Source organism: Vanellus vanellus (genome assembly GCF_965231255.1).
Source record: "Vanellus vanellus genome assembly, chromosome: 20".
Classification (NCBI taxonomy): domain Eukaryota; kingdom Metazoa; phylum Chordata; class Aves; order Charadriiformes; family Charadriidae; genus Vanellus; species Vanellus vanellus.
The window spans coordinates 9,864,840-9,886,600 of NC_138925.1; the positions used below are offsets into that span (position 1 = coordinate 9,864,840).

The 21,761-nt window shown below is 57.4% G+C and overlaps 1 protein-coding gene across 1 annotated transcript in view; it reads right to left on the reverse strand.

Annotated features, from left to right (window-relative positions):
- Window positions 1-600: 600 nt before the first annotated feature.
- Window positions 601-21,761, reverse strand: part of CHD5 (chromodomain helicase DNA binding protein 5) — a 31,523-nt gene continuing 10,362 nt past the window's right edge. Inside the window, exons 8-41 of the mRNA XM_082493440.1 lie at window positions 19,649-19,815; window positions 19,350-19,568; window positions 18,296-18,505; window positions 18,000-18,211; window positions 16,372-16,503; window positions 15,690-15,798; window positions 15,216-15,407; window positions 14,930-15,130; window positions 14,527-14,664; window positions 13,837-13,958; window positions 13,064-13,237; window positions 12,164-12,305; window positions 11,818-11,949; window positions 11,209-11,326; window positions 10,637-10,761; window positions 9,562-9,793; window positions 9,347-9,472; window positions 9,037-9,209; window positions 8,140-8,314; window positions 7,426-7,518; window positions 6,860-6,948; window positions 6,537-6,670; window positions 5,989-6,133; window positions 5,643-5,802; window positions 5,398-5,477; window positions 5,146-5,275; window positions 4,489-4,578; window positions 3,961-4,098; window positions 3,627-3,735; window positions 3,301-3,433; window positions 2,589-2,784; window positions 2,143-2,306; window positions 1,930-2,044; window positions 601-1,422 (exon numbers count right to left, since the gene is read on the reverse strand). Coding sequence (XP_082349566.1) covers window positions 1,145-1,422; window positions 1,930-2,044; window positions 2,143-2,306; window positions 2,589-2,784; window positions 3,301-3,433; window positions 3,627-3,735; window positions 3,961-4,098; window positions 4,489-4,578; window positions 5,146-5,275; window positions 5,398-5,477; window positions 5,643-5,802; window positions 5,989-6,133; window positions 6,537-6,670; window positions 6,860-6,948; window positions 7,426-7,518; window positions 8,140-8,314; window positions 9,037-9,209; window positions 9,347-9,472; window positions 9,562-9,793; window positions 10,637-10,761; window positions 11,209-11,326; window positions 11,818-11,949; window positions 12,164-12,305; window positions 13,064-13,237; window positions 13,837-13,958; window positions 14,527-14,664; window positions 14,930-15,130; window positions 15,216-15,407; window positions 15,690-15,798; window positions 16,372-16,503; window positions 18,000-18,211; window positions 18,296-18,505; window positions 19,350-19,568; window positions 19,649-19,815 — 5,153 coding nt within the window. The 3' untranslated portion in view covers window positions 601-1,144. The remainder of the gene's footprint in view (window positions 1,423-1,929; window positions 2,045-2,142; window positions 2,307-2,588; window positions 2,785-3,300; window positions 3,434-3,626; window positions 3,736-3,960; window positions 4,099-4,488; window positions 4,579-5,145; window positions 5,276-5,397; window positions 5,478-5,642; window positions 5,803-5,988; window positions 6,134-6,536; window positions 6,671-6,859; window positions 6,949-7,425; window positions 7,519-8,139; window positions 8,315-9,036; window positions 9,210-9,346; window positions 9,473-9,561; window positions 9,794-10,636; window positions 10,762-11,208; window positions 11,327-11,817; window positions 11,950-12,163; window positions 12,306-13,063; window positions 13,238-13,836; window positions 13,959-14,526; window positions 14,665-14,929; window positions 15,131-15,215; window positions 15,408-15,689; window positions 15,799-16,371; window positions 16,504-17,999; window positions 18,212-18,295; window positions 18,506-19,349; window positions 19,569-19,648; window positions 19,816-21,761) is intronic.

Here is a 21,761-nt window from a genome sequence, read left to right on the forward strand (position 1 = left end):
CTACATCTATATATCAATACCTATTTATACCTATGTATGCTCATATATACATGCGTGCACACGCAGAGAATCAGAGACTCGTCCAGGTTGGAAGGGGTCATCAAGTCCAACCATCAACCTGACACTGCCAAACCCACCACTAAACTGTGTCCCTGTAGCTAAAAACTACAATTGTATCTACGTCTACACCTGTGTGTATACATACAGATATATACACATTTATATATATATCTGTAGAGGTATATACATACATATGTATGTAGATATCTGTACATATAGGTATGTGTATATGCAACCATATAAAAATTACAATATACGGCTACATATACACACACACACACACACACATTTATGTCCGTCCGTGTGCGTGTGCACAAAGTGGGGGGGGGACGGGGACGGGACTGCTGCACTGGGGAGGGGACAGCTCTGCGGCCCCCGGCCCGTGATGGACCCTGTGTGTGTGTGCGCGTGTGCACACACAGAGTGACCGCAGCCAGGACCCCCCCCAGGGCCACCCTGTCACCACACACCACGGCGGGACCCCCGCCCTCGCGCCCCCCCCCCCCCCCCATCCGCTCGCCCCGCCAGGCTCCCGCTGCATCCTTCCGAAAGGATTTATTAAAACACAGAGAACAGAAACCGGGACACACGGAGCACGACGTGAATGCGGGGGTGTTGCTTACAGCTGCCGTCAGCCTCCGGCGAGAGGCCACCACTGCGGCGCAGTCAGTGTCACCACGCTCGCAGGTGCCCCCATCCCAGCTCCTGCCATCCCACCGTGTCACCTCCGCCCACGTGCCCCCAGCCTGGCACGCCGGGAGCCCCGGCCTTGCCACGGCCACGCTGCCGGGACAGTGCCGGGGCTCTGTGCGGCCGCGCAGGCACATGCCGGCGCTGCCGCCGGGGCTGGGCGGGCAGGCTGCGGCAACGGGCAGGCTGCGGCGGCGGGGCTGGCAGCAGGCATGCACTTGCTCAAACACCACGAGGACGTAGAAATGGACCTTACGGGGAAGCTCGGGAGCCAGCTCGGCCCCGGACAGGCGCCCTGGAGCAGCCGGGCGGCAAGCAGGGCACCCGCCGGCCTCCCCTCACCCCCCACACGCGCCAATAAAACCAGACATGAACACCGTGACTACCTCCCTTCTCAGCTCAGCCCACCTTGCCCACACAAACTCTTCAAGTCTTCAATAAGAAAGTGCAAAAAATGTACACGGAAATGAAACCCCCGTCCCAGCCGACCGCTCCGGAGACGGCGGGGGGGTCGCGTCGGTCGAAGCACACTTGAAGCGGGAGCGGGAGAACCCAGCAGCGCCGGCGGCAGCTCGTCTTCCACGCAGGCAACGCCACCGCGCTTCCCCTGCCCTTCCTCCAGCGACGGGGCAGCTTTCGGCTGCGGGGCCAGGGAGCGGCCCCCGGGGGCTGCTGCAAGGAGAGGGGAGAGCTGCCCATCAGCCGGGCTCCAGACCCTCCCCACGTCCAACGAGGGGTGAGGGGATCGCACCGAACCCCCCGAGCAGGGGCAGGCAGCTCGGGCATCCAGCCTGAGGGCTTTGGGAAGGATCCTGCCCCTGCTCCCACCTCCACTGCCGGTACCCACTGCGGTTCCTCGAGCCAGAGGCTGCGTGCACACACCGGCACTCGGGGGAGGTAGCCCAGAGCAGAGCCCTCGTATGGCCCCTCCACCCCCTCCTCGCCCATCTGCACACATGTTCCCACAAAGCTCCCGCAAACGGAACGCGGAGAGCAGCGAGCGCAGCCTTACCCCAGCTGGAAACGGGAGCTGCAGAGGAAAATCATGGGAACGGCTAAATATCTGTGAGGAGAGAAACACCCTGCTCACCCGCCATCCTATGGCGATGCTCCTGACCCGCTCAAATCCACCCCCTGAATTTCTCTGCCCACGAGCATCTTCTCAAAACCCCGACCTACCGGTCACGTACGGTCCCAGAGGCATCTGACTGTAGTTGACAATCCCGCCCGGCCCGGGACCTCGGAAATTTGGCCCAAAGTTGTTGTTGTAGATCTGAGAGGAGCTGAAGGAGCCCTGGGGAGGTACGGAGGGAGAAGAGCCGCTGACCTGCAGCCCTGGCCCCACCGCCACCCCCGGCGAGGGGCTCCGTCCCCGTCCCTGTCCCCGCTGACCTGCTGGACGGCAGGGTCCCCCCCGCGGGTGGCCAGGCGGCTGAGGATGCTCCGCTCGGACATCTGCAGCCGGGCGGCCACGGGCGGGATGCGGGACAGCATGGAGGGCAGGCGCGTCACGTCGGCCTTCATGTCGCTCAGCAGCTCCTCGAGCTGGTTCAGCACTGCGAGCAGAGCGAGGCGGCGCTCAGGCGGGGGGCTCAGGCAGGAGCACCCCCGGGGACTGGCAAGCCCCGGGAGCTGATGGCAAAGCACGCTGCGGACCCCTGCCACTGCCGGCCGCAGCAGCAGCACACTGCTTGCCGGTGCCCTCGCCGGCAGAGTGAGCTGGGGAGGAGCAGGCGGCTCCTGGCTAAGGGAACGCAGGACGGGGACGACCTCCCGGCTGGATTTCCCCTGGGTCGGGGTGGCAAACCTTTCCCCCCTCCCCCTCAGCTGGCACGCACCCTTGTGCAGGACGGCATTCGCGGGCTTGTTCCCAGCCAGGGACTCTTTGGAGAGATGCTGGTGGCTCTCGGCAAGGCACTCCACTTCAGCCAGACGGGCGTTCAATGCCATGGCCGGGTGATTGGGGTCTTGGGTCATGTTCAGGTACGCGGCCCTCCGCAGCTGCTCCTCGATCACCAGGGCCTGCTCCAGCAGCTGGGAGGTACAGCAGGGGAAGGATTCAGGACCAGACCCCACACCAGTGTAAACCAGTACTCCAGCTGGCCACACAGTTCACGCCAGCACAGCCTCTGCCCTGCTCTGCTCCCCACTGGCCCCACTCCCAAAAACTCCTGGGAGAACAGGCTCAGCCCTTAGGTTTTCTAATCCTGTTCAGATGCCGAGCACCCCAGAAAGGGATGTAGGCAGCATGTCCACGGCACGGCACGTGTCAGGGGCGGGCAGAGCACCCAGCCCAGCCCACTCGCCACGAGGAGCCCAGGGCAGCCAGCGCTGTCCGGTGCACCATGCCGCAAAGCCTGCGAGCTCCCCGGGACCAAGCGCCGGCTGCCAGGTGCCTGCTCTCCTGCGGCAACCACGAGGCCCTCGCAAAGCCCACGGCCACCCCCTGCTACACTACCAGAAGGTGCTGGTGGGCTCCCCATGGCTTTGGGGCGCCGCTTTGGCCCCCCCCACCAGCAAGGACTCACCAGCCCTGGACCTGCAACTCACCTTGAACCGCCGGGCAAGGAACTTGTTCTTCATCTCGAGGTAGTTCCCCTTGTGTATCTCCGACTTGAACGGCTCGTTCAGGATCACATAGCGCGGGTCGTTCTGGATGTCCTGCCAGCGGGCATAGCCGTGACTGGTGAGAAGGGGGTGTCAAGGGAAGAACCAGCCAGCCGATGGCGTGCCCATCGTCCCACAGCGATACCGCATTGCCAAACCCCCTCCCTGCTCGTCACCGCATCTCCCACGCCCCGTAGAGGCCTCCCTCGCCTCACCACCTCCCTGCCACCCGACAGCAGGAGGGACGCTCCCACCAAGTCAAAGGGTACGTGACAATTCCTGCCAACAGCCAGTAGTCGTGCCGGCGGTGCCAGATGTCATAGATCTTGCCGGAGGAGATGGCAGCCCTCTCCTCGTTCTGCCACAGCGTGTGCAGCTCTGCGGAAGCAGAAGCGAGACAGCCCGGTCAGGCAGGAGGGCTGCCTGGGACATCGCACAGCGCATCAGGCAGGGTGAGCGACGACAGTTCCCGGGAAGCCATGGGCACAAGGCAAAACCGGGACACCTTGCTGCTTTTTAAATGATTCCCATTTCTTGCACAGGTTCAGAGCTTCCGTGCAGAGGCTCTGCAGGAGCAGCCGAGGCCTCGTCTCTTGCTCTTACCTGTAAAGCCACCATCAGCAATGTTGAACATGAATCGGAAGTTCACGTTTCTGTCATCCTTCTTTCCATCCTCCTCTTCCTCTTTGTCACCGTTTTGCTGAGCCTCGCTTTGCTCCTTCTCCTCCGCCTTGGCGTCCTCTGCTTGGTAAACACAAGAAATTGCTCCTCCGTAACCATACTCTGCCCCGGTGTCATCCTTGCCCCATCAGCTGCCAGAGGAACTTCCCATTTAAAGCCACTGTTGGAAAAGCCACCAGCCCACTCTGCTCCACAGCAGTCATCCACCTGCCTCTTCCAGCAGATCCTACTCTTTGCACGGCAAGTACAGGCAGTGCCACCGTAGCAGGGTCTTGTTCCCGCCCATAGCTTCCGAGTATCGCCAGAAGACAAGCACCAGCTGCCGCAGGTGCTGACAGCCATCCTCACCACCGCACCGTGCACACGCTGCCTCGCCTCCGTGCCAAGCACCTGCCTTGCTTTGGAGACCCTTCACACCACTTCTCATCCCAAAGCCTCCCTGCACCGCACCTGGTTTGACTTCTTTGTCCTCCCCTTTCCCTGGGCTGCTGTTCAACTCCGGCTTCTCCAAAAGTTTCTCTTTCTCTTGAATCCCCTCATCTGCAGAAGGGAACAGGACATGAGAAAAGCTTGATGTGCAAAACACTCTTCGGGGAACAAGAACTTACTGCCTGGATAGACTTTCCCTTTTAAAGCGATTATGCTGTTTGTACGTTCAAGGCATTCAAACAATTTCAAACAGAATATTCTTCTGCATTTTATCAAGAAAACTTACTTAGTTTTCCTTCTTCTTTGAGATATCTGGAGGAACATATTGCTAGGAAGAGAAAATGCCCCCCAAAATGAGCATTTCTCCTTATTTACAACCTGGAATTGTTGTTTTTCCAGGAACTACTACAGGACCTTGCGACACTCAGGTATCCCACTGTGATCTGGAGAAGAGGAAGACCCAGGCAAGATGCAAGTGCAGAAGCCTCCCACCAGAGGGAAAACCTGTCTGAGGCTGAGAGGGTGCACGCCCTGGTGTCCACACAACTTCAGCTGCAGAACTTCCCCAGTGCGAATCGATGTCATTGCTGGGTGCCACAGCCCCACAGAAGTCCCAGACACAGCTCAGAGGGGAGCCCACACACAGGGGTCACATTCATCTGAGCTGCAGAGACTCACCTTTCACCAGGGGCTCAGGAGAAGGCTCAGCCTTTTCACTCTCCTCTGGCTTCTCTTCCCTCGGTTTCTCTTTGCTGTCGCAACTTTCTGGGTGCTCTTCGCTTTCCACCTTCTCTGCACTCGCAGGCACCTTAACGTAAAGCGCCCACACCACATCAGCCCAGCCTTGCCCCCTCCTCAGGGAGTGCTCTGAGTTTCCAGGCAGGCTATGAGAAGGGCTCCCGGAGGAGATGCTGAAAGAAGCCACCCCACCTGGCTGTCAGACACCTTCCTGGACTTCTGCTCCACTTGGTCCTTTTCCTCCTGGAACCCGAGTTGCGTTTCTATTTTGTCTGCAGCAACAGCAAAGCAAGGAAGCCGTTGACAGAAGCCCCAGAGGGCTGTGCACACTGCCAGGGTAAGGCAGACACCTGCAAAACCTTCTGGTGTCTAAGCCCACCTCCCTTCCCACGCCAGACCAAGGCCACGATCCCCTGGCAGCCTGTATGCACACCCACCTGCAAGAGCCACAGGCCCCGTGTGCATGTGTGCTGGGCTGGCCGGGACAGGGGTGTTGGGATCTGAAGACCCAATCTCGCTGGACTTCTTAATCTCCAGGCCCTCGAGAATCAGATCTGGGGTGCTGTACTTCCCATTGACATGCTCAAACTCCTGGACCTGGGGCAGATGAACACCGTCAAGTCAAACACAGCAGAGACATTTCCCACCCGGTCATAAACAGACGTGCACTGAGCCTGGGAGATTCAGCCGGGGATCCTCGTCGAGAAGCATTCAGCAGCCAATGAAACCCACAAGACTCCAGAACTTACCTGAAATGGGAAATGTAAAATTTTACTCACCCACCTTCTTCCTTACTAGTGACATGACTCCTATCCGAGTCAGCACGTGCTGCCGCGACAGCCCTTCCCGGGGAACGCCGTCTGCAAAGGTCTCGGCACCGTCTGCCCCAGGTTCACACAAATGTCTCATGAAGAGAGACACATATGCCCTGCGGAAGGAAAGCCAGACCTCAGTCCGGCTTGGCCCACGCACTCCCCGCTGAGCCGAGCACCCACACTGTTTGCTTTCACCCATGGGCGAGGGCAGTCTCACGTCCAGGCTAAGATTTACCCTATCATATATGAGAATGACAGCAACCCGCTCGAATGAAACAGGTATTGCCTCCCCAAAAAGAAACCTTGCTGGGGGTGAGCAGGCACTTGGGCTACTGCTACCCAGCTGTCTTTGTCACAGCACAGCTGCCACCTCGCCCTGGAAAGCACAGCAGAGACGGTGACATGGGAGGACAACGGGGGGATCAGAGTTCATCCTGAATATGTGAGCTAAGTGTTCACCACAATCAACCAGAGCCCAGGACAGACCTTGCCCTAACTGCTCGGGACACCCCATACCTGAACTCCTTCTCACTCTTCCCTCGCAGATCCCGGACCAGCCAGTGGGAGTTGAAGGCATCCTGGGGCGGCATGCCCCAGCGCATGATGGCGTTGAGGAAAGCCTTGCGCTGGCGGGCGTTGAAGCCGAGAACCTGCAGGGAGCGGAGGTGTTGGTGGGATCACAACGCGGCCTCAGAAGCGTGTAGCATCTCGGAGCCTCGCTTGCGGCTGTCACAGGCGTGCTGGACCAGGACTACCAGCACAGAGGAGTGCAGCCCGCAAGCCCAGGGCAGCCCTGGCACAACTGCACCAGACGCGCTCTGGCTGAGCCTGACACTCACCTCGATATTCCCCCCGACTCTTGCCAGCAAAGGGGGGAGAGGCTTGTCCCGGTCACTCTTGAGCTGCCTCCGGGATTGTCTTCTGCCACCTAGAGTCAAGCAGCCGCAGTGAGGGATGGGCCCAGCCAGCGAGGAAGGGTGGCTGGAGGGCTCACACGGATGGCTCTGTGCCCCAGCTTTCCTCCACTCCCTCCTGATGGGAGCAGAACCCGGGCAGAGCAGCAGCCCAGGCTGCGAGTCCCTTCCACCCATGCCACTGGCCTCCCTGAGCCGGGGCACTCTTCCACCCTTACCAGGCAAGGGGGTACCATGCCTGCTCCTCCTGCTCTCCCCATCCTTCCACCGTGAGGACCAGAGCACAGTCCTGCAGCAGCCCGTGAAGGAAATAGCCAGTTGCCATCCCTGTCCCAGGAATCTCCTCACCTGACAGGCAACTGGGGACACCTCCCTGGAACGGAGGCCCAGAAGCACGCCAGTCCCTCCAACCCAGATGGTTCTGCTACACCTGAGTGCCAGGAACACCCCGCAGAGCAAAATCCCATGGAGTATCAAACGCATTAACTCACTCTGACCTTCTGGCCTCTCTTCAAAGTCTTCATCCTCATCCTCAGAGCCAATGGAGTACTCCGACTGGTTGTCAGAGAGCTCATCCTGCCACTCTGCAGACCACAAGGGAGGCCAGGTTAGAAGAGTGCCCGAGCAGTGGGACCCTGCCCGGGAGGGACATGCAGGACAGGCAAGAGTCTGCCCACAGGTACGACTGGCGTCCACTGCCGGGCAGCGAGAGAGGAATCACGGAATCTCCTAGATTGGAAAAGACCTGTAAGATCATCTAGTCCAATCATTAATCTAACACTGACAACCCACCACTAAACCATGTCCCTGAGCACTATAACCATGTCCCTAAGCACGATAAAGACACAACAAGCAGGAAATCACATTCTCGGGTTTTCCAAAATTAGTATTCTCCTATACAGAAAAAAAATCCCATTGGAAATATTTTGCCCACACACATGTTTTTCCTCAGCTCTTTGGACAAAAACAGAGTTTACAGACCAAAAAATAAAAAGAAAAAAATCTTTGAAGAACTTCCATCCTGGTAAGTTTAGGAATCTGGGAAGGACAGTGCCACACAGTCTGCCAAACTGCAGAGAAACGCCAAGCAACAACTCAGCCAATACGTCCATTAGGGAACCCGTCGGTGCAGCTTTCCAGAGCCGGCACACAGGGCCCGCTGCCCACCCCGAGCCCAGCCAGGAGCCGAGCGGCCGCAGCCGTACCTTGGTCCTCCTGCGAGGCATCGTTGTAGTTGACCTGCTTGCGGATTCTCTTCCCTTTCCCCAAGTTCCTGGCCAGATCTTCCTGCTGCTGCTCATAATGGTGCCGCAGCAGCTTCTCCCAGTAGTCGGGGTCCACGTTCTCCTCTTGCTTGATGATCTCCCGTTCCACCTCCTCCTGCAAAGCACGAGACAAGAGGCTGGAGATCGGGCAGCCACAGAGCGGCCTGCATCGCCCCGCTGCCTGTCCTCTAACGGCGCTCCAGGGACAGAGGGAGGGCACTGAGCCACTGGCTGGAATTCGGCTCCTGGGTCTTTGCCCAAACGTACTGCCCTCGGTGCAAGGTTGTCACAGGGCCGAGACAACCTCCCCCCCAGAACGAGCTCCTCTGAACGCTCCATCCATCCCGCCCTGTGGTGCCCACGCTCACATCGAGGGAAAAACTACAGATCTGCAGAGACCTCCCAGAACAGCAGCCGACTATCGGCTTCATCAACACGTGGGGGAAATAAGTCAGTCAGCTACCGGGAAAACAAATGACAGCAGCGCGGTACGTAAGCAGCACCATGCCCGTTCCCAGTCTGCAGGGGAAGCGCCTTCAGAAAGACGGGAGAAGGTGCCTACAGAGGCTTTGATCGAAATGAGGTCCTGTGCCAAGAGGGACAGAGCCCGGCTTGCACCATGGGCTGCACAGGACAAAGACAACTGCGTTTCCTCTGCCTGCGGTCCCATCAGCCCCGGGACACCCAAGGCTGGAACAATCCACAGCGGTCATAGACAGAGCGGGGAGGAGTCCTGCCCCACGCCAAAACACTCACAAAAACACAAAAGGGAGCGGAAGAAACACATAGGGACATACAAAGAGGTGCGATTGTAAGACATGATACTAATCACATTACCACACCATCCTCTTCTCTGACAACATACTGGGCCACTTTAAAGGAGCTGAGATACTCGTTCATGTTCTGCAGCTCCGTGTCATCTGTCGCATCCTGGTTTCGGTCCAGAAGCTTAGAGATGGCAGCGTCGTCGTAGTGGATCACGCTGCTGTCATCCACGTCCTTATTGTCACCTGGAGAGCAAAGCGAGGGGAATGGAAGCACAAATCCCCGTGGCGGAGGCAGCCTGCTCCCAGGGCCAGGCGAGCTCAGGGTGGGTACAGGGCCAGGGAGGGGGACAGGTCTTCCCAACAAGGGGGGGGCTACATACCTGGTGGGGTGCCACCGTGCTTTTTTTTCATGCCGGGAGTCACTGCACCCCCTTTGGTTGACAGCGTGTCAGAGAAAGGGGTGACAGCATCCGGCATGGCAATCCGCTGTCCCTGAGACACCATGCCTACGGGCATAAAAAGAGGAGAATGAGCCTCAGCAGCTCAGACGGGGCCCCCCTTCACACAGAGCACCCCAGCACCTTCCCGACTTCACCTTCCACATCATCCTTGAAGAGCTCTTCCGTCCCAAACTTGAGGATGTCGTCCAGCTCTTGCTTGGTCATGGAGCCCGACTTGGAGCCGAGCCCCGGGCGGACCACCAGGTGGGTGAGCATCATCTTCCTTTTGGCCACCTGGGTGATGCGCTCTTCAACTGAGGCTCTGGTCACAAAGCGGTAGATCATCACCTTCTTGTTCTGCCCGATACGGTGAGCTCTGCTGAATGCCTGTGGGCAGAGAACGAAACTGTTGAAGGCAGGACTGTGCCGTGCTGGACGAGGAGTCCGAGTTTCTCACCCCTCTGGTCTGCACAAAGGCACCATGAGGGCACGGCTGAATTCAGCATTCAGGCTGCTATGGGGCGGTGGAGCGAGAGGGGCTCCTCAGATGCTCTGGCCCCCTCCACTGACTGCTGGCAAGCCAGTTGCCCCATGCAGGCTCCTAACTGAAGGGTCTGAAGGCAGCAGCGAGGACACGCTCCCCTAGGAACCCTCCAGCTGCAGATTCACCGGGGCCGTACTGCTCCTTCACCGCCCTGCACCAGCACATCCTCTTGCCTACAACCCAGGGAAAGGGAACACTGGCACAGATGGATGGCAACAGCAGAAGTAGATTTGGAGACCACCTCCTGGCCAGGGAACATGGGAGGGATAGGCATTTCTCTTCACTTTTCCATTATTTTCAGAGGCATTGGCTGTTTGCCCACTCCAGCTGCCATTTCCCCTTGGCAGTCAGACCTTAGCCAGACTCTGCCCTGGCTTTTGGAAACACAAGTGGAAGCTCCCCAAAAGAGGAGGAGACACCTGGTTGTGAACAAGCAGGAGGAGAAAGTGAGAAACCCGCAGAAGAGAGCCAGTTGTATGTGCCCGGTCTCTCCCGTGCCGCAGACAGGCTGCGACGAGGCTGGTGGAGGAAGGAAGAGGGCGGCTGAGCAGAAATGCGCCCCACAAATACAGCAGAAAGAGTTGGCAGCTCTCGAGAGAAGAGACCGACCCTGTGCAGGTGTGCAAACAGAGGGCAGAGACAGAGAGGTACTTACTATACGGGAAGGAAAAGGAAAAGTCAGAAACCTGGATGTCATTGTGGGGATTCCAGTCAGAATCATAAATAATGACTGTGTCGGCCGTAGCAAGGTTTATGCCCAGACCGCCGGCGCGGGTAGAGAGGAGAAAGCAGAACTGCTGAGCACCAGGAGCTGAGAAAGACAAACCCACAGGTGGCAACCGGTGAGACAGAAAGCAGCGTGGCTTACGTGGAAGGCACGGTACCACACTTTAGGGATAAAACAGGGGAAACCATCAGCCTAAGCCAACAAGCAGGGAAGGCAAGAAGTGAAAATACATCGTTCCCTAGGAACCAATTACTGGAGAAAATGCAGCTCCAGAACCAAAGGGGAAGCTCTGCCATCCACTGAGGCCTTGAAGGGAAATGCAGGAGTCCCTCAAACTAAGCAGCCTGCCATTGGCACGCTCAGGGTTCATTGCGGGACACAACTCAAGGGCTTAACGACGCGGTACGAGCAGCCCATGCTGCACCGCAGGAAGCTGGATCTGCCAGCGCAGCACAACCGATGCACAGACAACCCCTCACGGCTGCAAATCCACCCCACACCCTCTCCTCGGCAAGGCAGAAATGTGAGTACCGTTAAACCTGTCTATGGCCTCCTGGCGCAGACCGCCGGTGATGCCCCCATCTATCCGCTCATACTTGTAGCCTTCGTACTCCAGGAAATCCTCCAGCAAGTCCAGCATCTTCGTCATCTGCAGGGCAAGGTGACCCTGGCACGATCGGCTCTGCACAGCCCTGCTCCCCAACTGCCCCGTGCCCCCCGGGGACCTGCCCTGCCCCGGCCAGGCCCATGCCCTCAGCCCAGAGACCACAGTGGCAGCGGTACCACCAACAGCAGAGTACAGCCAGAGGAGGAGTGACACTCGCATCTCCTCCTCTACAGGCAGCTTTGCCAGCAGAAGGGAGTCGTGTCTGAACGGCCCTCCCTGAAGGGGAGCACTATTACTATTATCTCCTATTTTTCTACAGATAAAAAGAGGTTTTAAGCATTACAGGCACTCCCTCGGGACAGAGCTGAGATGCAGTCCATCCGTCTTGACTGCCACAGCTGCCACGCTATCTGGGGGATAAGCTGTCACCAGCTCTTCCACCCATCTCTATCTGTTCCTGGCATAAAATTCTCATACAGAAAAAAACAAATCCTTTAAAAATATATTTATTATTAATTCCTCCCTACACTCACTTGGGAGAAGATCAGAACTCTGTGACCCCCATCTCGCAACTTCTTCAGCATCTTTTGGAGCAGCATCAGTTTCCCAGAAGATTTGACCAAAGAATTGCCATCATAGGACCCATTGGGCAGCACTGGGGCCTCCTGCAAAGGCATCCTCGTTAGCCTCCTTGAGGACAATACTCATTAACTTCACAGAGAAATTCACACGCATTTCAAAGACAAAATCTTTGTATGAAACCACTCTCATGAAAACCCGCAGCACTAATGAAAGCAAGATCATGGAAACAGCCCCCACTGACAGCTTACACACAATATTCTGAGAAATGGCTCCACGGTGCAAATACAGGTGACGTACCACCGCCGCCACAGGAAAGAGGTACGGGTGATTACAGCATTTCTTCAGGTCCATCATGATGTTGAGCAGCGAGACCTGGTTCCCACCACCCTTCGAATTCAGGGCTTCAAAATTCCTCGTCAGTATGAATTTGTAGTACTTCCTGCAGGAACAGGGATAGGACAGACACCCTTGTTAATTCGGCCAGATGTGGGACCGGCATAAACAGGACAGGAGTGAATTAAACACCACGCGCTCCACTAGAGCTTCAAAAGAACCATTTGGATGTTTTTAAAAGTGACGGTTCAGCAGCCTCAGCCCACAGCTGGGTTTATTCGATTGCTCTGTGGACATCACAGCCCCTGTCAGCAGGACAGACTTAGGGGTACAGCAGCTAGGAGCGCTCCACGCTGCTGGGTGTAAACAGAGCCTACTGCGCTGGGAAGAAGCGCTGCGCCCTTCCCTGCAAGTCCCCCAATCTCAGCAGAAGACGCCGCTGAAGCTGAGCAAGTTGGCCCAAAACAAACAGAGCCGAGCAAGCATCCCCCAGGGCAGCAGTGGTGCTCCAGACTGATGCCAGGCAAGCTGGCAGCACAGGCCGGTGCCCCGCTGCCGAGAACAGGAGACGGGGGCTCAGTCTCAGTGTTCTGTCTGCAGCTCCCAGAACCAGCAGAGCCATGCCAACAGGCTGCCAGCATCAAACGCGTCCCACTGAGCCGCCAGGGCTCCACGGAGCCCAATTTAACCAGGCTGAGCGCGCTCCCCGGTGAGACAGAAAGCGCTCCAGCAGTTCCCACAGCAGGCCTGAGGACAGCAGGGTCTTGCTGACCCGTCAAACCCCACTGACACCCCACCGTGCTGCAGATGAGGCGGGGTGAGGGAAGCCAGGCACCCCGGAGGAGCAGCGCTGGAATTACTCACTTCTGCATCTGGCTCAGCTCCACTCTCACAATCAACTCTGTCTTGGCCGGCATGTTCTTAAACACGTCCGCCTTGAGCCGCCGCAGCATGTGGGGACCCAGCAGATCATGGAGCTTTTTGATTTGGTCCTCCTTGGAGATGTCTGCAAACTCCTCCAGGAACCCCTCCAGGTTACTGTGAAAGCAGCCAAAACCACACAGTGCTGAGTGACAACGGGACACAAGAGAGCAAAGATATCTGTTTCTTTATGACTTAAAAACAAGGGCAGAGCTCTCATGATATACGAGAGAACACTGCTGTGCCTGTATCCGAGCAGAGAGAATGCCAGACCAAGGGGCTGCACTGATGGCTGAGGGGAAATTCACACTAAATGCACTAAGAGGAGGTCTGAACAAGCTCCCCAAAGTACCTCTGTCTCCTCAGAGAGAGGGAAGAGAAGGCAGGTTTCAGTTCCTCGCTCACAAATCTCCTGACCAATAGCAAGGCAATAGCTACCCATAGGACCCAGAAAGTAGTAGTCCATGGGAATAAATCTGGGGTTATGTAAAAAGTGGATGTAGCTGCTATGACAAACCATGGGGGTGATGCGCTTTGCCATCTGCCTGCCTGCGCAGATCAGTGACACTGGCACAGCAGTAACTGGATCTGGGCAACCCCCCGCAGACAGGAGCCCCGGGAAACTGGAAAACCTCTGCTGAGCCACCCCGATGGCCAGCAAGAGAGCAGGTCCCAGTTGCTCTCCCTTTTTGGAACGGGAAACTAGTGTAACTTACTTAAACCTTTCAGGAGTCAGGAAATTGAGCAGGTGGAAGAGCTCTTCCAGGTTGTTCTGTAGCGGAGTCCCAGTGAGCAGCAGCTTGTAATCGATCTTGTAGCTATTTAATACTCTAAAGAACTGGGAAAAGAAATGAGGTTAGGTAAAAAGAGCTCAGAGGAGCCAATTAGTCATCTGAGGACCGCAGATTGCACACACAGAGACTCCGCAGTGACCTCTCCCCCCCCGCCGGGCACGCAGAGCAGACCACAGCTTGCATGTCCTGCTCCGAGCCACCCCCATCGAGCTCAGGCAGCAATCCTGAACGTCCTTGGCTCACACCGCCTGCCTCCTCCTGCACTGGGGATTGTGTGAAGGTCCCAGGGGCCCGGGGGGTGCATTTAGCCTCAGGTGAAGGGGAGAGGAAGGAGAGGGATCGATTCCCTTCCATGACAGCCCATCCAGGGACTGTCAGGCTGCCAGGCAGGCAGCCGGGCCGACACCTCATCCACTGCTGAAGGACTTAATGCCAGAGGATGTTAAAGAGAGCAAGAAGAAACGTGGGTCCCAGGCAGAGCCTATGTGAGGTGAGGACATCTTTCTGCCCCCAGGGAGGAAAGCATGGAGCCACAGACCACCAGTGCGGGGGGTTCTATCTTTATGGCACCAGCTACACCACAAAAATCGTTCACAAACGCCTGCTACCTACCTTGGACTGGTTGTTCTTCAGCCGGTGCGCTTCATCCACCACCAGACAGGCCCACTCGATGGAGCCCAGCACCGCCTGGTCAATAGTGATCAGCTCATAGGAGGTGAGCAGGACATGGAACTTGATCTGGGCTTCCTTCTGGAGGAGCAGAGGGAGAGAAAATCCAGGATAAGAGACAAGGAACAGGACCTTTGCTGCTGCTGTACGTGACCCAAGGAAAAAAGGGGGGATGGCTGCAACCGTACTGCACAGCACCAGCAGCAGGGCCGAGGCACGAGTCGTGCCGGCAGAAAATCTACACCCGTCTGAGCGTTAGAACCAAGTATGGGACTACAGAAACAGAAAAGGGTCTGTCAGAAATCTTTGAAGCTCTTTAAAAGTAGGGCACAGACTTAGCTCCCACCTTCATCCGGAAGACTTTCTTTCCACTCCGGATGGCGTTGTCTTCAAAAGAAAATTCATTTTCCCGGATGACCGACCGGCTTTCTTTGTCCCCCGTGTAGGTCACAACATAGAAGTCGGGTGCCCACATCTCAAACTCACGCTCCCAGTTGATGATGGTGGAGAGAGGGGCACTGACCAGATACGGCCCTTTTGAGTGGCCCTGCTCGGGGAGACAAAGTCCAAGCTGTTCACCCCACACCCAGCAGCGCCCACCCACCTCGGGGACTGCTGGATGCTCCACTCACCTCCTTGTACAGGGAATACAAGAACACAATAGTCTGCACAGTCTTCCCCAGCCCCATCTCATCGGCCAGGATTGTGTCAGTCCCTTGGGCCCAGGAAAATCTCAGCCAGTTTAGCCCTTCCAGCTGGTAGGGATGGAGCGTGCCTCCCGTGGCGTCAATGTACCACGGCTGCTTGTCAAACTTCACTGTAGGCTGAAAAGAGAGAATCATGATGTGAGAACCAACTCCCCCTCCTTTCTCTGTGGCCAAGCACATCCCTCTTTAGCCTCGTGACACGGAACAGCCCCAAAAGAGACACAGACACAGTGCCCGGCACAGCCCCCAGACTCCCCACAGCGAAGCCACTCCAGAGCCTTGAATGAGAAAACCAGGAAGGTACTAGAAGAGAAATATGTAACAGGATGGGGGGGCCAGACAGAGCTCCCTCCCTCTGGGCTCACGCACCACTGCGCCGCCGCCACCATTCCTACTCACATCCACGAGAGGTGTTTCTGGAGGCTTTTCCAGCTTCTCCTCTTTCAGCTTTTTCCCTTTCTTGTTCAGCTTCTTCAGAGGGCGCGTGTCCTCCCCCAGCATCAGCTCCCTGCAACAGCCAGTGCGCGTCAGGAAAAGGCAGGCAGGCATTCCTCTCCCAGTCCTCAAGCCGAGGGACAGAAACGCCTCTCAAACTCTGCTGCCTTCTCCCCACAGGAGCTTTTCTGGCCCAGTTAGCACGGGCACCCATGGAGTGTTAATTTTCCCCTCCCAACAGTCCACGCAATATCATTCAAAATAAAGAACAGCAATCTAAACAGAGTACCGTGGTTTTCCCCCAAACCAGACAGGCAGCAACACCATGCAGCCGCCCCGAAGCACAGCGAGACCATGGCACTATGGCACTATAAACACAGGGGAAGGGGAGCACAGGCTGGGAAACCGCAGGCAGGCAGGGTTTCCCAGCAGCTCTGAAACGGCATTTCAGGAGGGACAGCTTTCCGAAAGTGCTAGGCCACTGCCCTCTGAAGAGAGGTCCCTGCGAGCGGTGTCAGTATGTTCAAAAGGGAACAGCTACAAGTGCCCGGCCACCCCAAACGCCTGCGCAGGCTGCCCCGGCTCTGCCTGGCTCTCCCAGGCTGCAGCAGCCCGGCTGCGGTCCCACCGCCCGGCTGGCTCGTACCTGTGGTTCCAGTAGAGGTGTTTGAGGTTTTCATAGTACGGGATGTCTATCTCATCGATCTCCCAGGTGCACTGGTCATACGGCAAGTCTTTCCACTTGATCAGGTAATGGATGTCTCCCTTTTTATCAAAGCTGTAACGTAGGGCATGAAAAGCCTATCAGAGAAACGACGCTGGACCCCCTGGAGGCAGCCGCCCATAAGCTGCTTCCACAAACCTGGATGCTTCATCCTCTGCTTTTACCTACAGACCACGACATTCAAGCAGAGGTAGAAAAACACAAAGAAAGTATTGACACTTTCCAGCACAAATGCCTACAAGTCTGCTGTGTGTGTTAAATCATTAAGCTTTAAAGGCTCCTTTTACATTCCCCTGAACAATCTCGCTTTCCTGTTTTACCAGCACTGGATGAATACCAGTGTTCACCCTCTCTCCTGCAGCATTCGCTGCTCTATGAAGTTTTGCTTACACTGAAAAATGAATAAACACACTACCGAGTCTGATTACATGCCTATGGGGAAAAAACCCTTGCCTTATTAGCAGACAATGTAAAGCTCGCATGAAAATTAGCCAGGCAGCTTTATTTATTTTCTGCCAAGCAGCCTTCAAGCAGAGTTGCCACTTGAAACTTCAAGCTGCCACAGGAAATGTAGAAATTCAGCAAAAAGGTGTCTCTAGCTGCTCGATGCAGAAAAAACATCTGCACAGCACATTTCATATGCAGGTAATTTCTTCCACAGAAAAGAAACGCAAATGTCAAGGGTCTGTAAGGGAGTCAGGCACCTGCCCAAACTCCTCTCCTCAGGCACCGTCCCTATCAGCATCAGGAGAGGTAAGCGGGAATAAGGCGCCCCTCAGGTACGCGTAATACACACATCGCTGCTGGTGCCTCACCTTTGACGTGAGTGCAGAGGGGCCGTGTGGTTTCTGAGAAGAACAAATGACCTACATGGAAATCTGCTGCTGTTCCAAAGCAGTTTAGGTGAGCGGCTGCAGCCGTGGGGCACAGTCAATGGAAGCAAGACCCAGCACCGCGTTGCAGCAGAAATTTACGGAATGATTAGGCTGCAGCAGGGACCCAAACAATACATCGGTGAAGAGTGGAACACCTCTGTGCATCCACCTTTGGGAAAATTTACCATACCTATTTTTAACGTGCAACGGAGCAGAAATTAAAATGAGGCATCGATTCACTTCTGGCCTTGGCTTCACCTCAGGAGCAAACCTCCAAGGCAACAGAGACTCTGAAACAAACCAGCAGCTGAAATTCCACCAGCCCAAGATTTTGGCTTTGCAGAAGGACGGCAAGAACTTCCCGGGCCCAGAGGAGAGAACTCAGCTGAGCACAGAAATCCTGCAGCAGGCAGTCCCAGAGGCTCAGCTAACCACGTAACCCGTCAGTGTGAGAGTTGTGCAAGAAGGGAAAACCCGCAGAGAGCACAGACTCACTGCTCAAAGCTTCATCTGCAGAACTCGCAGGGGTCCTGGGGAGCGCAGCAGGGCTCACCCTTGCCGTTTCCCTCCCTGGCTTGCAATGGCACTGCTCGGCGCCAGCACCACCAGGGGCTCAGGTGCTGCGCGCACCTTTCCATGGCCTGTTCACACACATCCCGCTACGCAGCTCCTCACCTGTGGTTCAGGATGCGGTGGATCATCATCCACTCAGGTTTGATGCCATAGCGGTAGAACCGCTCCTCCATCTTGGCGTACTGTGGGTCTTTGTTCTTCCGCTTCTCCCTCTGGCTGTCCTCGTCCCCAGAGCCGTAGTCGAAGGCTGGCGGCTCGTCCATGTCGTTCTTCCGTTGGTAGTTGCGGTACATCACGGTGTGGTAGAGCTCCAACTGCAGCAAGAGGGAGCCGCGGTCAGCCTGTGGGCAGCACGGCAGCGGGCTGGGCAGGGGCACGCCACCACCACGCTGGCTCACCTGCAGCTCCTTCACCCAGGAGCAGTGCCAGTAGGAAAGGCCTGCCCACTTCACGAAGAACTCGCGCTCCGGGATCCCCTCCAGCACCTTCGGCGGGGGGAGAGGCAGCTCCGCATCCGGGGCAGGCAGCGTGGGCGGGAGCGGGGCGGCCGGCGGCTCTTTCCAGGCCCAGTGCAGGATGCGTTGGACTTTGCCCTTCAAGGGAGGGCACTGGGGATAAAAAAAGCAAACAGGCAAGAGCACAGAGTTTAAGGTGAGCCCCTGCCAGGGGCTGCGGGGAGAAGAGCAGACCTGGAAGGCAGAAGGGGTCTCGCAACGCCAAGCTGACGGCAGCCGTCCAGAAGCAGCAGGGAGAGCATGGCCAGGGCTCCGGAGAGCGCGCCAGCACAGCCTGTGCCAAAAGCTGCTGCCAGAGGGAAAGCCCAGGGCAGAGAGTGATTGTGGATTCGCCCCTGGACGCAGGGAGCCAAGCATGGCAAACCGGGTGACCTGAATGGTCCCAGTCCCTGCCCGCATCTGCCTCACCCTGCCAACGCCCCTACCGCCCCCAGGCACAGGCAAAGCGCTGCCCACGTCCCAGGCAGAGTCACTCCTTCGCTATTTCTAACGGGGCAGACAGAAAGGAGGCGGTGAGGGTGCGTGGGGTGGGCAGAGGCTGGCTGGCGCAGGCATGCCCGAGAAGTGTCTGTGACACTGCTGCATCCCCTGCGGGGACAGGCCTTGCCACCAGGCAAGAAAGGTCCTTCTACACAGACCATGCATCAAATGGGGCTTAACATCCCATCTACAAACCAGCAGAGAAGCCGCCAGCCAGCAATCCCCATGGGGAGACCGTGCAGGCAGCAGAGCCATCCAGAGCCACCCAGGGCTCTCGGGTACACGCGACCGGCAGCGATGCCCCTCCAGGGAGGGGGTTTGTGGCAGAGGGCAGGATGCCAGCCCTGCGGCAGGACTTGCAGGGAGGGTACGAGGGGCAGTAGTGCCTGGGAGACCCGCTCCCGGGCTGGACAGGGGCGAGAGCAGGGACAGGGCGAGGAATGCTGGTAACACTCACTGTACAGCGAGGGCAGAGCCATTCACCGTTTGGTATTTCTGGCAGCGGTGGGTTCAGGCAGTGGAGGTGGTAGGAGGACGGGCAGGTGTCGCAGCACAGAAGCTCCCCTCCATCCTTACAGACCCGGCAGAACTCCATGTGGTCATCCTCCTCCTCCTCACCGCCTTCCTCTTCCTCCTCCTCCTCCTCCTTCGGCTCCCACTGGATGCCCTCCTTCTCCTGGTGAAGCACAGCCAGCGTAACGCTGAGGGTTCCCACCAGCTGCCCACCCGCACCCACAGGGCCCCGACCCCACTCACGCAGTGGGGGCAGCTCCACTTGCCCTCGGGGGCCTTCTCCAGCTCGGGGTCCAGGCAGACGAGGTGGTAGGCACGAGGACAGGTGTCACACAGGATGATCTCCCCTCCCTGCTGGCACACCTCACAGTAGTCCTGGTGGTCTGTCTCGTACCCATCCCCTTCTTCGACTGCAAGCAAGGGACAGGCACACAGTCAGAGGGACGGCAGAGCTGCCTGCTCGCCCGGGAGGGAACGCAACACTTGCTCCTCTACGATACGGTTAAGAAAATAAGGAAAGCATTTTGTCTCAGACCCCTCCTGTTACATCCCCCTACCTCTCTGTCCCTCAGCACCACAGTTCATCTTTGCACACAGCATCATCTCACCTCTGTCTCTCTTTCTCTCTCCACACTGTATCATCCTTTGGTTCCTTCAGGCTCTCAATGGAGAATGCCAGAACCTGGAGAGGTTGCAAGGGAGGCCAGTCAGAGAAACCTCCCCGGGTACCAGCGCCACCAACTGCAAACGCACCATGCAAGGGTGACACGGCCAAGGAGGAGGACTCCTCTCCTGGGACTACTCTGCTCTTCCTGGATGCTCACTGGCGCAAAGACAGAAGGTCTCTCAACTCAGAGCAGATGGGAAGAGGAATGGAGGGACAAGGCCTTGCAAGTGCCAGAACAGCTTGTCTCAACGCCCAGCTCTGCCACAAACTCCTGGCGCAGACCTCCGACATTCCTCTCCTCCAGCGCACCGCAGGAGCTGCCCAGCTCCAGCACGAGCGCCCTCATACCACAACAAGTTGGGAGGAGAAGCGATGCCCTTCACACGCGAGACGTGGAGCCAGTCGGCCAGCCCTACCATGTCAACCGACGGGGAAGCTGGCCAGCATCACGCCCTAACTGTCCCCCAGCCCAGAAGCCACCCTTCCATTTCTCAGAAGCAAAAACCCATCTGCAAAGCTAAAAAGCCAAAGGATGCACCTGGATCTGAAGCATCTCATCCCAAACAAGGACGCAAGGGAGAAAGGCAGTATGGACCCTGCAGTGGCACAGGAGGCAAAGGCGGCATGGGAAGCCAGGCAGGGCAGCACCAGGCCCTGGCAGTCCCTGTTGGCACTTGGAGCCGCAGCAGGGCTCGGGGCAGCTCTGTGCAGGGGCACTGCTCTCGACAGCGGTGAGGGGATGGAGGTGCCATCACGCAGAATGCACCCACAGCCCTCCAAGAGGGAAGGGATGAAGGAATACGCACACAAACGTAGCCACACAGCTGCTGGGAGACCCCGACAGATGCTACTCATGTCCCTCCTTCTTCCAGCATTGCTGTCACAGATCTACCACCGATCTAACACCTGCCCGCTGCCTGATTGTACATCTCATGCAGACAAAAAGTCCCTTGCCTTAACGCTTGCTCGCCCGCAGCCTGCCCTACTCCACTGGGAGCTTGCAACAAGCCATGTCTCTCCAGGGACTGCTCCTCAGCAAATCACTTCCCTGGGAGCCCCACAAACTCTGGAACTTTGCTGCTAGAGGATAAATACCGACGGGACCACACGTGCAGGCAGGGTGCCAGCTGCCCGTGCTGCCTGTGACGCAGCCCGGTGCCCAAAGCACAGGCAGGGTCCTAGGGCGGGTGGGGGGCTCAGCCGCCCCGGGTGGCCGAGGCTGCGAGCAGGCAGCGGGACGGGGCGGGAAGGCTTTGCGAGCTGCGGCACTGCAGCAGGACAGGGCACCGCAACCATTGCTCTCCCGAAGCAACTACAAGTGGTGACACAGCGCTGGCTCAGGGGCAGATGAGCCCCAGGCGGTGGCTGATAGCTGGAGAGAAGCCTGGAGGGAAAGCTGACTGCGGATTGATGGAAAAGCTCTGCCACTGGGGGCTCTGCTGCCACCAGCACTGTGGGGGTGAGCCAGTGCCCTGCGGCGGGATCTGCTCACTGCCGTCTTGCAGGCACGAGCCCACCAACAGCAGGGCCTGGACACCATGAAAACACCTCGCACTCCACACACAGACAAGCACATCCTCTACCACAGAGCCAGCGCCAGGCACAGCCTGGAGCTGCCAAGGCCAGGAAAGCACCACCTGAAGAGGGAAATCCAAACAGAACAGGAACAGAGTACAAAGGATGGCCTAC